This window comes from Porites lutea, chromosome 4 (assembly GCF_958299795.1).
Source record: "Porites lutea chromosome 4, jaPorLute2.1, whole genome shotgun sequence".
Lineage (NCBI taxonomy): Eukaryota > Metazoa > Cnidaria > Anthozoa > Scleractinia > Poritidae > Porites > Porites lutea.
Genome location: NC_133204.1, coordinates 14,464,380 through 14,481,952, shown reverse-complemented (window position 1 = coordinate 14,481,952; position 17,573 = coordinate 14,464,380). Strand labels below are relative to the sequence as shown.

The 17,573-nt window shown below is 37.4% G+C and overlaps 1 protein-coding gene across 1 annotated transcript in view; it reads left to right on the top strand.

Moving 5' to 3' along the window:
- LOC140934255 (uncharacterized) overlaps positions 1–17,573 on the top strand; it is a 33,683-nt gene that overhangs the window by 6,512 nt on the left and 9,598 nt on the right. Inside the window, exons 4-11 of the mRNA XM_073383915.1 lie at positions 6,886–7,204; positions 8,311–8,501; positions 10,935–11,008; positions 11,176–11,268; positions 11,643–11,823; positions 16,357–16,455; positions 16,557–16,635; positions 17,153–17,276. Coding sequence (XP_073240016.1) covers positions 6,886–7,204; positions 8,311–8,501; positions 10,935–11,008; positions 11,176–11,268; positions 11,643–11,823; positions 16,357–16,455; positions 16,557–16,635; positions 17,153–17,276 — 1,160 coding nt within the window. The remainder of the gene's footprint in view (positions 1–6,885; positions 7,205–8,310; positions 8,502–10,934; positions 11,009–11,175; positions 11,269–11,642; positions 11,824–16,356; positions 16,456–16,556; positions 16,636–17,152; positions 17,277–17,573) is intronic.

Sequence of the window (17,573 nt, the reverse complement as noted above, 5' to 3'; positions counted from 1 at the left end):
AAGTCCGCAGCGACAAACCGTTGAGTGGTGCCAGATATCCTGGTTGTAGACCTGGATCAGTGCAATAACAACTTGTATAAAATATAAAAAGGCAAGCTAATTCTTACGGCAAGGCGATGAACATGTAAACAAATGAATAAAGCCAAAATATATATTTAAACAAATTTGCCCAATATTTCGTTTTGAAAGACAAGCCTTCTTCAGGGGCTAAAAGAAAAATATAGATAAAATGTAACAAATGCAAATACCAGTAAGTCGGTGAGAATAAACGCCAATTTAATGAACGATATGCTGAACACCGCCGATCCATCCTAAGCCGCCATCAACACAGCGATCACGCTCCTGTCCCCCTGCATTTCAATACTGTTTTCAATCAATCTTCACATCTAATGATTGATGTTTGTCTCATTTTTCTTGAACTCATACGTAGCAACCGTGACGCAGTGAGACAGGGTTTGGAGGCTCACTTAATACACAAAGGGATAACATTGTCTCCTCTAGGAGTAAATAGACGTGACGAAGTTCGTTGATATACGATATATACTACCTAGTCAAATATACCAATCACAATCTATTGCTTTAATTTCATATTTTCAAACCCTTATTTGTAACGAACTTTCAGTTTCATCTTCATTTTTCTTTTAGCCCCTGAAGAAGGTTTGTCTTTTAAACCGAAATATTTGGCAAATTTTAAAAATATATATTCATTCTTAATCTTTTGTTTAGTTGTTCATTTCATGTTTTATATAAAAAATTAAGCTCGCAATGCAGCAGCCCAAGTCAAGAAGAACTTTCTTCAATAGAGCGTTTTCACATGACGTCACGGCGGCCATATTGGTGTTCCGAAGCAATAAAACGGTGGCCATGTTGGTGTACCAAACCAATCCTATAAAATTGCCACGTGAGTGAAAACGCTCTATAAAATCCTGACAATACACAATCTCCCCTCCGATGTTGCTATGTTAACCATATCAGTGACGTCAAAAAGCAATTTTGCACTATTCTTTTGCAAATAGAAAATAACAATTTCTTACTTATGAGGCCATTATCTTGAGCATACGTGGAGCTACACTATAAAATCACAAGGGAATGATTTTGCAATTTTTGAAATTTGAATTTTGATTATCTCACATGGAAACTATCACTTGCATATTAAGTCAAGCAACTCGTTTGAAGAAATGTGTAGGTGTGTAAGTGGTCATGCGGGGTTGGGGTAGCGGGGGGGGGAGGGGGAGGGGGGTGGGGGGCGTCTGAACTTGGAGACTATGTCGAAGATAACTAGTGAGTGACTGTAAAGGACGATCAGTAAAAAAGCACTTCAAGGGTTGTCATACCTGCCATTGCAGCCATTGTGTCATGCAGTATATTCTAGAATGAAAGATTACTCACTCACTCAATTCTCTTCGCTCCGGCCCAAATGAGCCCTTGCAACTTTTCGAACATTTTTTGTTTTGCATAACAATTAGTCTGGGAATTTGAGCCAATCAGAAACTGAGAAATATTTTGAATGAATAGTAACCTTTATGCAGAATAGCTCACGGCAGCGAACCAATCAGATTGATAGATTGAAATGCCAAGATAACTACGTGAATGTATATTTTGTGGTATAATTTTACCCTTGGTTTAAACTTTATTTTCCCTTGTTCGAAACCCATTAACATACATTACCATACCAAAACACAAAAGAAAAGAATTTAAACCAAGGGTACAGTTAAATCACAAGATATGCGCCACTTGCACATATCTCCCATAATACACCTTATTTGTCCCCCAAAATTTTGCATAAGCATTCAGTCTTCAATTTCTCATAGGACGGCTGTAATACCGAGGAGAAATGAAAAACATAGGTTATGCAAAACTTTGGAGGCAAATAAAGTGCATTGTGGGAGATGTGCAAGTGGCGTTTACACTGTAAGCAACTGAAAGTTTGTACGCAGTAGTCTGTTCAAAGCCAGACATTGCTCAATCATGTTACGCAAAGTGAATGTGTGGCCACAACTACTTTTTGCGTAGAATAACAATCGTCACAAAAAGCTGAACGCCTTCAGTATTCCAAAATTAACAGGAAGTTGTACCAGAGAACTGCACCTGCGCCTATTCCGTAGTCATGGTAACCGTTGGGGCGCCACGGACCTAGCTTCAACCATGTCTACGCTAATTGGTTTCTACTGAACTATTTTATCGATGTATGAAATATCTTTGCAAAAGAAAGCTTGTGTGCAGTTTAAGATAACAACAAGCAAGATATCTTTCATTGCTGCTTACATCAGGATTATTACAGCTCTTTATATCATCTCGAAACATCTTTGTACTGCAACATTGACGCAATATCTATCAAGAACTACCTTTTGTCACACTGTGATAGAACTGTGAAATATTACCGCTTTGTGGAAATCAGATTATCGCAATGAGATTTCATTCAAGAAAGAATCGCATTAAAGCCCTCGTTTATTCTTAAGATAAAATTGCTGGAGAGCATTTTATTTTTAATAACCCTGAGTAAAAAACGTTAATCAATCTCACGACTGATAGAACCCTACAAATACAGTACTCTTTAGGCAGAACAATTTTGTATCAATTTCGTGGTAGATGATGTTTGTCATGGACACCACAAGAAACTGTGAGTTTTCTTTTTAATTAGGCCTTTCCGTACTGTTTTGCATTGACAGGGATTTAATAAATGAACTATTCTTCTACATCCGATTTAAGCCAGTGGATTAATTTGTTATGGCATGACTAAAGACGCAAGTCTCGTTTGGCCGTTCCCAAGAAAACCGTAACAACCGGTGATTACAGAATGAATATTTATCGCAGTTGTCGGTAAATATGAAAATTCAACAAGGAGACGTTTTTGTGTTAGTAATTTCCGAATATAATATTAAAATTCATTTCATTTGGAAAAAAAGGGGTAAATTTTGTATCATTTCATGCTCTCTTACAATTTCTCAAGAACCCAGGGAAACAATGCCGCATTGAATGTTGTATGAAAAGCTCTTTTGAGAAAGACCACTGTCATTCAATATAAACAGACAAAGTAGCAAAATCAGCTTTGTTTATCTTTTTCTGCAGCTTCGCACCTCAATATGGACGCTATTATGCACGAACAATTTGCGGAGAAAACCGAAAAAGCCGCACAAAGTGTATTTGAGGTTTCAGCGAGCTTTTAAAAGTAAATTATGTGACTGAAATTAAATGGCCGGGATTTAACGAGAGCTAACAAGCCATACATCGACGAAAACAAAAGAGAGAAAGAGAGTCAGTGCTTTAACAGACAGTTCATTAGCACAATACTGAAATACTGATGAAAAGTCAACACCCCGTCGCACACTCGCAATCTAATTGGTCGCCAGTTAAATTGACGTCCACTTAATTCAAATATCTGGCAGATTGACAGGCAGATGGTAGAACAAGGCAATGATGGAACCTCATGACTACAATCCAGTCAGTGAAGGAAAACGGTATCTTAGCGTAATACGAGCGCGCATATTGGGCTCGGGGCACGAAAGCGTTCAAACTGTGCTCCTGACTAAGATAAAAATTTTCTTTTGATATGAGGAGAATGCTTTGTAGTACTGTACTGTATCTTTTCCTGCTTCAGGTTAGTGTTCTCTCGCATGCAAAATTTTTTGACTGATATTTAAAAGTACGTTTTTGACTTTTTAATAACCATTTAACTGCAGATTATTTTACCGTCTCCTTCTTCGCTGAAAGGTAAGCAGCATTGATCTTTTTTTTTTTCTTTTTTGAAAGATAACTTCTTTAGTTCATTTTTTATATAAATCCTAAACCTGAACGTATGAACGGATTTTTATTTATTTTTTTTTTTACTAATAACACCCTTGTCGGATCATCTGCTTTTGCGATGAAAATTTGGGAAAAACTCAAAGATCAAACAATGAAACCACTACATGTAGCAACTTTTAAGAGTCGCACAGGACAAGAAAAACATCTCGAGCGGTTGATATCGCCTGATCAGGCCGAAATAAAGACCGACATTATTACCTTTGTACTATTTTAGCTAAGCGACTTGTCAGACAGTCGTGCTCGTCTAAGCAGTTCAAGCATTAAGCAATTTCTAAGGGTCTTGTGAGCGAATACTTATGAGTTCAACTTGAACAAATGAATGCTGTTTCCCAATTGAAATAAGCTGCTGCTTTCCCTAAAGCCAGTCGTCCGACTAGTTTTATGAGATGTAATTGATAAATAGACTAAGAATAGTAACGGGCGGAGTTTGTTTCAGATACCCATTTCATTTTGGTCAATACACGAAGTAAAGTTTTATGATTTTGAACTTTGTGTTAAGGCTATTGAACTAAGTTCTGAGACTCTACCTGCTAAGAAACTGAATTAATCACATAAGGATCTGTTGAAAGGGAGAAGGAACTACTGTTCGCTAATAAAGCAATTAAGGGAGCTTTTGTTGAAGGTTTTAACTTGGAGTTTAAGCGTCATTCCACCGGAATCATTCTGACCACTCTGTCATTGAAGAGCAAATATATGTCCGGTAAAATGACGAAGTAATTGCTTTTATCCTATAAAAAACAAACTGAGGAAAAGTAGAAAATTACTTTTCGGAACCTTCATTCTTCAGTCTTTTTAATTCTAGCTTTCAATAAATTCCTCTGATTAATTTTGATTCCAACTGGAAATTCCAGGCGGTTGGTCAGTTTCGAATAAACATTTCAAGATAAAATTCAAATTTCTGTTGAGTATTCAGAACTGAGATCTGATTAAATTCAATAATCCGCGGAATAATCAACAAATGGGGAGGAAGATAGTTAGAATATTTTCAATGTTTTAATATGACTTGATGGTCCCACAGGCATATTTCTCGTTATTTTAAATCTTATAGTTTGACTTGTTTTAGTTTTGACATGTTTTTGAGGGGCATCCAATAATTTGCACCAACAAAAAGCTAAATCTGCTCGCTAGATTAAATGAGTAGGTTTTTTTATTGAAAAGAATGGGATTTCATAATTGAAAAAGAACCGAACGAAAATTTCAGTTGTTACAATTTGATCCACACATACTTTATAGAAAGCATCATATCAAACAGGCTGGTATTATGTTGCTTATTTAAAACGAAATTATTTTCATTACGTTCCTGAGATATTTCATTAGTTCTAACGAGAGTTTGCATATCATAGCTGACAAGTTGCTTAATTTCGGAGATGACAATTGTGCCTAATAACCTAGAAAAAACGCATTCTAAAAAGTAGAGCTGATAACTATTGGTTGCCACTGGCCTCTTTGACTACATAATATAATGTAGCAAAAAAGAGAGCATTATCGAGATATTATTTCAAGTAGCTGTTATCACGTATGTACGAGCGCTTAAGTGTGTCACAATAGGGTTTGAGCACCTTTGAGCACTACTCCACATCTCATAACTATGTATAAGTGATATAAAGCCATATTGACTGATTTAATTTTCATTTCTTTGACATTAACGGATTACCATTCAACCGTTAATGTAAACTGCTAATAACGCTCACCATTTTAATTTCAACTTGAGCGGTTTTGTCTAAAACAAAGCTTATGACGCCTTTTCTTGCATACCGTTTACTGCTACTTAAAAGCGCTGGGATGATACATCTTCGTAAGGGGTTTTAGGAGCGCTTTTAAACGGATAGGCTTATATCCCAGCGGGATCACAACCGGAATGGAAAAAAAAACTTGGAAACAGTCCTGATAAAAATGCGTTTAGCGTGTACTGGTTTTTAGTTACTGCTAGTCCTCTGTTAGGCCTCCCGGGGCTTAGTTCCAAACACGTTTAGAGGTGGGGGGAGGCGGGGGGGAGGCTTATTTAATTTAGCAAAGACGATGGTATCAGTTCTCCATAAAGAACTTAAGGATAAAAAGTGAAAAAGCTCAAGTACAAGAGGGTCAGAGAATTAGCCGAGGATCAGAATCAAATGCCAACTTCCAGTTGGTGAATTAATCATCCCAGATCAGTCCACACGACGTTTTACAGTCCTGATTGATTAATACAGTCTCTTATTTATTAATGAAGAATAATTAGGCGAGGGGAGGTTGGAGAGTTAAAAGAGAGGGGGGTGCTTATTAACTCTCTTCCCCTGAAAAGGGGAGGGGGGGGGGGGGCTAATTTGAGAGGGGAGCTTAATAGAAGATTTACGATAAGCTTCAACAATGTAATAATATATCGAATGCATTTCAATACATTTGGAAGGGACTTATAAAAGGGGTAGTCTATTGGTGTTGAGGACGGGTGCAATCATCAAATGACCGTAATACAAAAGATTGAAGACGCAGAGCACTATCCGCAACACAACACAAAAGTGAACCAACAATGGTTGCCTCAACACCAAGAAACACCCTTAATCGAATATACCTTTTTATTTTCAGGTAGATGCGCCTATATCTAGTGCCTTATTTTTTAAAAAAAGTTCAAAATAGACCTTTCAAGGTTTGGTTGCTTGACTAGCTACCCTTTCTCGCACCTCGTTATTTTAACGAAAAAGATGTTTTTTTAATGTGTTTTTTTTTTTGTAATTTCAACCCATTATCTTGAAAACGCCACTTGAATTGATATGGGTGAGGCAATTTCACGTAGTCGCAACCTAGTTAGTTTGTAATTACAGTCTCTATTCGTCCCAGACTCCTGAAGGCTTTGTCAGGGTAACGAGGGCTCTTGGTACGATGTTAATCTCTGCTGATTGTTAAACTCTTCGAGTTACAAATTACTTTGTACATTACTTAGTTCTTACCTTGCTGACAGTGAAGTAGATTTTTGCGCGTTCTTTTAAATGTCCTGCCACTATTCACCAGAAATTCAAAGAATAATTATTAAACATTATGGAAATCAATTTCATTTTAAAATACAGTCTAAGAATACTGAAATAGATTTTATCATTTTTTTTTTAGAATCTGATAAAGTTTTTTATGAGAGATGGTTGAAAATCCCAGGGAATGACATCAAAAAACTGACGACAAATCCAGCTTTTCAAAAAGCTGCTACCAAAAGTGGATATATCTCAAGATTTAGACAGCAAATATACGGAACAGATTATGGGGCTCGATATCGTTCTTATCTGCTCGCCAAAGAGACGGGAAATTACACTTTCTACACATTTTGCGATGATACCTGTCAGTTGTTTATCAGCGGAGATATGAACCCTAGAGAAAAGAAAATGATTATCAATCAAGCTACTAACGTTGGGGATGCACCTCAGAACTGTTGCAAGTAAGACAGTCTTTTTTATCTACTTTTGTGCTATGGTAAGAGCAACATAAGAATCGTCATAATCATCATGAACATCATGAATATCGTCGTCGTCATCACTATCACCATCATAAACATTACTGATCATCATCATTATCATCATCATCATGGTCACCAGATCCTTTTTCCCACCTGAGGAGGTAGAGCAGGTGTGCTTTCGATTTGGACAACGTTTCCGGTTCAACCGATGCAAATGGAACAAAATTAATGTATTGACCGGAATTTTTCTGGAACCAAACGGACGACCTTCCGAGGTATCCTACGTTTTTCTTTGCAACCTGTTGGAACAAAAATTCCAATTCCATTTGCGCAATTCTGTTTCGACCGGCGGCTGGCACTAAAAAAAAATTTTCCGTCATTTCCAATGTTTGCCGTCGGGCGTTGTTCACGGGCAGTTGCGCTTTTTCTTTTCATTCCCTATCTTATCGTTCAAAATAACATCTGCACGCGCTGCAAGTCCGATGCTAGAACGCTTTGGGGATTTTCACGTAAAACTTAATTCGGCCCGGAATGTTTCCGGAGTTTTCAACCGGAAGTTTTGCCTAAATAGAAAGCGCCCCAAGAAATCATCGATTTCCAACGTCCTCTGTCCAGGGCACCAATGGAGACCTCAGCCCAAGATCCCTGTTTGGACTCCCTTTAGTAATTTCTCCACTATTTATCTCCTTGTCTCCTTTGGTCTCACCCTATTTCTCTCAGTCCCTTTAGAGGTGCGTGCAATAGCATTTTTCTCCCTTCGGAGCACAGTCAATTTACTTTCAAGGTTTTCACTTGCGTGCTAAGTAGCTGTTGAGATTCAAGCTTTAACGTCATATTTTTTCGAGCGGAGGCAGCGTGCGGTCGAGCGTTTAAGAGCGCTGGAATTGTAATCCGGGGCTCCGAAGTTGAATCCCCGTCCTAACCGCGGGCTGGATTAGTCCTCGGTAGTTCAATTCCTACGTCAATCATACCAGTAATTGTGTTACCCCTATAAATTCAGAGGGCTTTTTCTCTTTAAACTGCAGAGAAGCTATTGAGGTAAAGGACTGTTAACTTTTTATTGCACGATTTTCCCCAATTTTTCGCAGCGATTCTACGTTAAGCCCCTTGCAGGTTTCCACTCCTCAGTTTCTGCAGCAGAATAAACTCTACTACATCGAAGCTCTACTTAAACAAGGGGTAGGCTATGATCGAATGTCAATTGGCATGAAAACGCCAAATGGAACTATGGTAATTCCAATTGGAAACGACTTCTTGATGAAAAACATAACAAAGGACTGTGAGTATTATTGATATAATGATGAAATTTTAATAACGATATGTTTTAATTCATAAACTGAAAAATTGATAGGAGACGCCAAAATCGTACGCGAGCCTCGATGTCGGAGCTTGATAGAGGGTCTCAATGGGTTAACCGATAGGCGTAAAACGGCCAAAAATTTAATCGATAGCCGTAAAAATTGAAAAATTTTAACCGTTAGCCGTAAATAGGGTAAAAAAGAGTTAACCGTAAAAGAAATTGTTACCTAGATTTGCTACTTTTAAGGAAGGTGCTAAACTTACTTATGGTTGCGTTTTTTGCTTCCCGGCTAGTGTGACTCCGTACGCACGTTAGGCAAAGCGCCTTTTAGGTGTTAACCAAGACCTAGGCACACACTAGAGCTAGAAATTGATCATCCGTCTGAGACTAGCCTGTGTACAGTCGCGCCCTCCCCACAGACACCCCTTCTTCGATTTTTCTGCGGGGGGAGGGGGCGGCTGTACACAGGCTATCTGGAGCGGATAGTGTGAAAACGGCCATTTCTGTTATAATGAATGTCGCGCCCCGGCCTTGAGTTGGGCGATTGCGTGTCTGCTTTTGCTTTTTCACGAAGATTATTTTTAAATTGACATATTGACATGTCTATGTGTAAAATAATGTATTAGAAGTGGAATACTTTATAAAAAGTATTCAACCTTTTGATATATAAAATGTTAAAATTTTTCAAAAGAATAGCTTGTTTCATCCCGAGATGATCCGAAGACCTTTATTTTGATTTAAAGATATAAAAAAATACGGGTTAATTAATATTTAACGTTTTGAAAAAAAAGAAGTTAATTTTTAACTTTTTCGTTAACCGTAACTGAAAAAAATTAACCGATAGCCGTAAAAGAGCCAAAATTTTAGCCGATAACCGTAAAAGCCACCACCCCATTGGGACCCTCTTGATACCACAAGTAATATTATCGTGAAGTCTCAAAAGCAAATTAGACTCTCGTTGACGAGGATCGATTTAGCAGTCTCTGCCTATACTTTTCCTCTATTGAATAGAGGAAACGTAGTTACTAAAACCCGGAACGACCCACAATGACCCACAACGACCCACAACGACCCACAACGATCCACAACGATCCGCAACGACCCACAACGACAATGACAATGATCATTGTCATAACACTGCAATCCCAGTTTGCTTCGTTAGCGCAGAAATCAGCAAGAAAGTATAGCGCGTCGCGGCACGAATGTAGATGGATGTTTACGGAGAACAAAGCTGATGAAACTTTTCATGTGACTTATACAAATCTTTATTCGATGGCCGGCCGAAGAGACATCGATCGTACTTACAAATGTGTCTCTGAATGGAGATTCTTTCTCGTGAAAAGCTACATTTGCTCATTTATTTTGTCCCATGAGTCGTTATGTTTGCTATTCAGTATGCTTTTCAATTTTTGAAAAAAATTCAAAAGTTAATCAGTATTCTTTGATGATCGTTGTGGATCGTTGTGGGATCGTTGTGGATCGTTGTGGGTCGTTGTGGGTCGTTGCGGATCGTTGTGGATCGTTGTGGGTCGTTGTGGGTCGTTGTGGGTCATTGTGGGTTGTTCCGGGTTTTAGTAACTACGATAGAGGAAATACATTTGTGGTCAAGCTGCCACTTTTGGTGGATCTTTAACTTCAGGGGTCGATCATGATTCAGAGAGGGGGGTCATTACAGAAAGGCTTTCGGAACTTTACGGGAAATTATTTGGCAGTAACTTTTCAATTACTTCGCGCAAATAGGCCAAGGAAGGGGTAGAAGGGCAGGATCAGCTAACCTACTTTGTAATCTTTAAGTCATTCAAATTCGAACATCGTTACCCTGCTCGTTTTGCAAAATTGTCGACAGGTTTACGCTTTTTTTGGTATTCACTCCAACGAGCAATGATTCAGCATTTATTTTGTGCAAACGCAAGGATGATGTTCCTTAAGCCAGAGACAGGGCGACTTGACAATAAAACTAGCGCTCCCCAATCGGAGTGGAGTCAAACCATTACTTTCCGTCCATTGCTTCGCGTGCTCTACATAGTCTCCTGTGGCTCAGTAGTAGAGCATATGGGCTGGTGGTCACACAGTCATGGACTCGTGTTTGGATATATTTTCGGAGTCGTTTTTGTAAGTTGACTAAGAAACATTATTATTTGCTTTTACTTAGCACAGAATCTTGATAACTCGTAATTAATAATAATGAATAATTTTCAGAATTCCTGCCAGATATAGGTTAACTTTCCAGCGTTTCGTTTTCGATTTCGCCTAAGATCTCGGGATATTTTGCATCCTCTGGCAAAATGTAACCCAGTTTTTAAGGCTCAAGGATATGGCCAGTCACGCGTAGTCTTCTAAACAGTAAATTCAATAGTTCCATCGTCTCGCTTCTTTGACTTTATTGAATAAAATGTCCCGTTTTTATTGCAGATGTTCCTGAAGGGTGCTCTAGAGTAGGTGATCCAAATTATCCCGATTACGTCAACTGCAATATTTCTCACAAGGTAGGGAAATCACCCACAGGGTTTGGAGAGGATTTGGGACGGGGTGGGGGAGGGGGGGACGCTTGGGGGAAGGGGATCCTGAAACCGCTTCTTTTTTGCGCGAATCCTGTATCCCAAGCTTCTGTCATCGCTATCCCACGTTTATGACGTTTTATTTCCCTCTTTAGATCAATGCCACAGTGTCGTTCCTGAAAGATCTGCTATACCAAGTTGAAAGTGCTAGCAATTCCACTAGTAATTTTCTTCAGAGGATAATGAAGGTACAAAGTTTCTTGCATTACTGGCTTTTCTTTTTTGATCGTCCACATATACTCAATGTTGTTTATCTGTTTAAGAAATAAGAAGTTATGCTAGTGGGTCTGTTCAACATACAGTGGAACCTCGATTTAACGAAGAGCCAAGGGACTGACAAAATTTGTTCGCTATAACGAGATTCGTTATATCGAGTTTCTTTTTCATATATTTTACTATTCTTGGGGTAAAGAAAATTGTTCGTTATATCGACGACTTCGTTAGATAGAGGTTCGTTAAATCGAGGTTCCACTGTAAAAGGTATTTCACTTTAAAGTGCTTCAAAGTATTTCTGTCTGTCGTAAAATGCACTGTAACAGACATGTTCATGTATTTCACGTAGATCGCCGGGAAAAAGACAAGCGAATTGCTGAAAAGTTTGAATGACTCCCCCTTGAAGCCAAGCGTCACTCAATCAAAGCAGGTCTTTGGTGTCGCCAGAGTAGTTGAGAAACTTGGTGAAAGCATAGCTTCGCGTATTACTAACTTCTCGACAGTGATCGCTGTGAATTCTTCAGGCCTTGGTGAGTATTTTTATACTAGTAAATGAGAAATTTCTGCAATTTCATCGGCTTAGAGCAGCGTCTCAAATTTCAATCGCCTAACAGCTCGTGAAATTACGGATAACAATTTCGAAATATCACCCGTGGTATTTATGCCAAATATCACTACAAATCATACTACTACCGATACTAATACACTGTTTCAAGTTTCAAGTTTATTAAGAAAAATTGAGAAAAAAACAAAATATGATGTACCACTGCTCGCAGTTAGCTATAGCTATTCGAGGCGAGCAGTGGCTTGACACTAAGTAGAATAATTACAATAACAATACTAAATAGAATTAATTATTATCGCACAATACATTAAAATAAGCTGAATACTAAGTACAAAGTGAATAATTACAATTACAATACAATACAATTACAATACTAAGTAAAATTAATTATTATCGTACAATACATTAAAATAAGGTGAATACTGAATACTGACTAGTAATAATAACGAAGATTCTCAGGAGAAATAAGGCAGATTACATGGGAAGCTGGAAGGATAATGTAGATAGAAAGCTAATAGAATGAACTGAGTTTAGTTTTCAAGACATATTCAAATCCAATAGATCAATATACTCATTCGCCTCCGAGAGTTTCTGAAGGAGCATATTGTGAATGTTGCGTTTAAATTTCACTTTAGGCATTTGACGAATTTCATTAGATAGGTTATTCCAGACTCTAACACCGTTTCTTGAAAAAGACATGTTTAGCTTGTCTAATCTAGAGTTTTCGAGAAAGAAGTTGCCTTTTGTTGATGATCTTGTGTTATGTGAATGAATATTATGTTGGTAATTAAATAAATTACTTATTTGAGGTGGCGATGTGTTATTTGAGACGTCATACATTAAGACGGCAACTGACTAGAGGTAAAGAAGATCTAGAGGTAGTAGACTGGATGAAATGAAGAAGGGTACTGCGTAAGCTTTATAATCACCAAAAAACATGAGGCGAAGGGCACGTTTCTGGAGACATAGGATTTTGTTTCTGTGGATTTTGTCTGCTCGGCCCCACGCTGTTATGCCATATAACAAATAGGGTTGAATCAGCGATCTGTATATATGCTGTAAAGTATTAAGTGGTACGAAATGTCTTAGCCTAGCAATAATGCCAATCGATGTGCTTATTTTAGAGGCTATATGTAAAATGTGATGTTTCCAAGAGAGGTTCTCATCAATAAGCACGCCTAGATATTTAACATAACTTTTACGTTCCAAAGATGTGTAAGAGTTGGTATGATGGTTGAATATTTTTAAATTAACTTCGTATTTGACTTCCCAAGTCTTTTTAATGTTACTTAGGTTATCTTCGAAATAGTTGTGAAAAAAATTCCTTTTACTTATTCGTGTGAGCATCAGTATTTTGTTACGATAAATTTTGTAGGTTTTACTGTCACCAGAATAATAGAGTGAATTCTTGATCTTAATTGATCTTCTGATGCCTTTTGTTATCCAGGGTTTTTGTTGTTTTCTTAGGCTGCGTTTTGAAATTGGCTTTAATGGGGCGTGCTTATTGAGGAGCTTGTTCAGTTTATTGTGAAACGTAGAGAATGATTTGTTTATGTCTGTCTTATTACAAATAGTACCTATTAAGTCAATTTCAGATAGCTCACTTAGGAACTTTGTTTCTGAGTAGTTTGAGAAGTCACGAGTTAACCGCTTAGATTTCGATTGATCACAGAGATCTCGATTAGTAGAAAAGTTTAGTATACAAAATTGAGAAAAGTGGTCTGTTAGATCCGAGACTATGTTTCCACTACAGATACTATATTCTAGACTGTTAATAAAGATGTTATCAATTAATGAGTAAGAGTTGTTGTGAACTCTTGTTGGTTTGTCAATTGTCGGAGTCAGGTTCAGGCTTTGCAAAGATAGCATAAAATTTTGGGCGTGAGTACTAGTATGAACATGGAGAAGATTTATATTAAAGTCACCCATAAGAATAATCTGTTTTCCATTGGTGCTAAGCTTTTCCATTGTCGACTCAAAATATTCCTGAAAACGCTCAGGGGAATTATGCTGCCTATACAATACTCCACATATTATGTTTGCACTTTTGGGAAGATGTAATTCGATAAAAAGTGCCTGGAAGGCTTCATCAGAACATCTCTCTATTGTTTGATATTGAAATCGCTCATCAATATACATGCCTACACCTCCAGCTGAAAGAGGCGTTGGCAGGTATTCAAAATTAGAATGCAAAATCGAAGGATTAAAATCTAAGTTCTCAGTCGAGCTGTTTATTCTTGTTTCTGTTACGCCTATGATATTAAAATGAAAATCTAGTTCATCTAATAAATGAGTTTGAAAATTTTCTAAATTACGCTTTAGGCTGCGGATATTTGTGTGCATAAACGAAACATTAGAATCTGGATAGGGATTAGTAGCAAACTTACTTTTTTGATCACAAAAACTATGTGGAGAGAAGTATTTACATCTTGTATTAGAGTAATAAGTGTTGGAGTCGGAACTTCTATCTAATAATGTATTCAGAGTAAATAAATCAAGGTCGTAATAACTTGGGAGACGATCAAGATATTTTTTGGTAGGAAGAGAGGAACTAAGAGAATTATTAAATTGGCCATGTGCGGAAATTAGATCGCTGTAATTGAAATATGGAAGCTCGCTTAGGAGTGTTTTATTTACCTTAGTAGATTGTTTGTTAATGTTCTTATGGAGTAGTAACATCACCAGAAGATCCTAGGCGAGCTGTGAGACTGGACAAGTCGGTTGAATTTTTAATGGCGATCGGACGAGAGGTTTCATTTTTCCGCAGCCAGATGGTGGAGTTCTTGGCCCAACAAAATGAGAAGAGAAATCTTTCCTTTATTTTCTTGGCGTCAGATAATAAACTCTGCAGTCGTGGGGAGAGGTGATCGTAGATAGCAGCATGTTCTAAAGATGAGCTTTCTCGGAGACCAATATCAGCAGGAACGATCCTGTTTACTTCTCTACGGGCTGCCATAACACTTTCACGGGCGATGCGCCGAGTAAATTTACAAATAATCGGTTTCGGTCGACCATCAGACGTGTTACGAGATGGCACTCGATGGGCAATGTCAAGGTCATAAGGATGAATTTCAGCTCCAATTTTGTTGAAGATTCTCATGCAAAGTTCCAGCGTATCTCCGGCGCTTTCTCGTTGCTTAACTTCAGGAACGCCCACAAGCTTGATGTTGTATGAATACGAATATTCCAATGCTTGATCCAATGAAGATGATATTTTATCCACTTGAGATGACAAGCGTTCCAAAGATTTTTCAATAAGAGACATCCTGTCGTTAACATATTTCTTAAAGTCTTCTTGGATGCTGTTCGGAGTTGCCGTAGTGTTTCCCTCAACGGTGCCTTCAGATGAACTGGCATGGCCGCCATTTCGTTCAGCTTTAACTTCGTCTCGTAGGTTGCGTAATTCAGCACAAATTTCTTGAATCTTATCTTTTAACTTGTCATTTTCCAGTTTCAATGATTGGACTGTGTCTTTTACCATTTTGGTCAAGGTTTCAGCAAATTTGAGTCTTAAAAACTAATCAAGAGTGAAGAGCTTCGAAATAAGCGTCTTGCCTGCTACGCACACATGCGCACAATAATAATAATAATAATAATAATAATAATAATAATAATAATGATTCATTTGATGCATTACGTTAACGAGCCTAAATCAGACAAGTTGGATTGGATAACTATGCCCTTTTATAAAATAACTACGATCGTACGCGCGCTCTGATTGGCTGGGAGGAGTGTTTGCATGAGAGTATGTAAACATGGTTGTGGCGTCAAGATGTTTTGCTTTTCGCGCGCTAATCACGCAAGCACGAATTTAAAAACGTTTTCAAGTTCAAAACTCGACAAGTTTACTTTATTTACCCATTCCTTCGTCGGCTGAAGCTTGGGAAATCGTTACAAAGAAAGTGTTTCCAATTTTTTTTCGCTTAAGCTGACATTTTTAGCGAGAAAAGTCCGTATTTTTGGAAAGCATCTTTTTGCAAAACTAGAAGTGATTACGCGAGCAAGACTTCGTGAACAAGACTTTGCGACTTGTAAGAAATTCTCTTTTAATCAGTGCCATACAAAGAGTTTTGCAGTTTTTTTCTCGGGAAATTTATTTTATAAATTCGTCTCGGGTTTGCATAACTGTCGAGAATTCTCCCAACCCCTCTCGTGGTTATATCAGGCTACGCAAACACGGAAAACGTTTTCTATTGCTTTAACAGTAAGAATTTATAATAATATATGTTAAATCATTTTTGAAACTAAATGTATGTTTTTTAAAAAACTTAATTCAAAACGTTTTTATCTTATGTTTAAAATTTAATCCCCTGACACTTTCTCGAGTTGCAATATCCAATAGTAGTATTAGTAAAGGTTCGAAAAGGGTATCTCTCTAAGATGGGAACGTACTTCTAGTTTTAAATTGGTTGCATCGGCATGTCTTAATTGTAGAAAAAAAATCTCTTAAGCATTAAATTTCATTAATACTTTATTATTTCCCTCGTTTGCGTTTTAGTGATGAAAGCAAGCTATGGACGACAAAACTTTCTTTTCAATGGTGCTAAAAAACCTGGCTTGGAAAACAATATAAAGATTACTTTGCCAATTTCTACAAGTACGATATGTCTTTAAAATCTGTGATTAGAAGTGCAAGTGTTTGTCTTTGAGCTCCAAATCATTTTATTTTTTTTTATTTTGCTTCCTTTTCATCATTAGACAAGGCTCACTTTTTCTCAGCATTCTACAAGAATTTGGACAAAGTGATTCAAAACAATATCAGTGAGATTCATACTAGGTAAGAGATGTTCGGATCCATTTGGTCACCTTCGTCCTTATTCCTTCACTCATTCATTCTGCCAAGGCTTATGATACTGTATGATAATTTGTTGACAAATATCGATGACAAATCTACAATCTTCTAGAATCCGTGTCATTCTGGAAAGACAGAATTATACCGAATATAGCAATAAAAAGAGCCGTTAGCAATGGTCCATCTTGATTTCGACTAAAGTTCAAGCTTATGTGTATTCATATTATAATGTTTAAAGGTATAGCTGTTTTTGTTAAGTAATTTACAATCAGCCCTCGGTCAAATTTTTATTTCCTCCGAGCTTTTCTCGTAGAATGATATCATTTACACAGTAGAGTTTGAATTAGAATTTGAATTTATTCATGCAGTGAAAGAAAATAATTATGTAGCAAAATTTTCAGAAATTTATTTCTTTAAAAAATTTTGTAATCTTCCTTAAATCACGTGATTCTCGTAACGAGATTCAACAAAATTTACAATAAATACTTCTTTGAAATTGCAGTGACAGTAATGTACTTCAAAGAACACCACACCATTTGAACAGTAAGATCATGTCAGGGTCTGTATTTCGTCCTGGAAACAAGTCACTTGAAAACAACGTGACCATACGGCTTGAACATACACAGGTACGTTCAAGACAGTAAAAACTCTACTGCCGCAAAATATATACTTCCTGAATGGGGCCAGATTAAATGCTGGGTATCGCAGGTCCCATTAAGGGTCATGGGGTTGAGGTCCCCCTGCTAAAAAATACGTTTGTTCGACCTAAATGTTTGGCTAGTTGTGGTTGCTCTGTACTAATTAGAACTTTGTTTTCGCGTCCCTTTAGTCATCATTCACGAATTAAAAGACTCAGGATAAGTGCTTACACTTGGCACTCCTTGAATAAGAGCAACATTAATCAATAAAGCATTTCTGAAAAT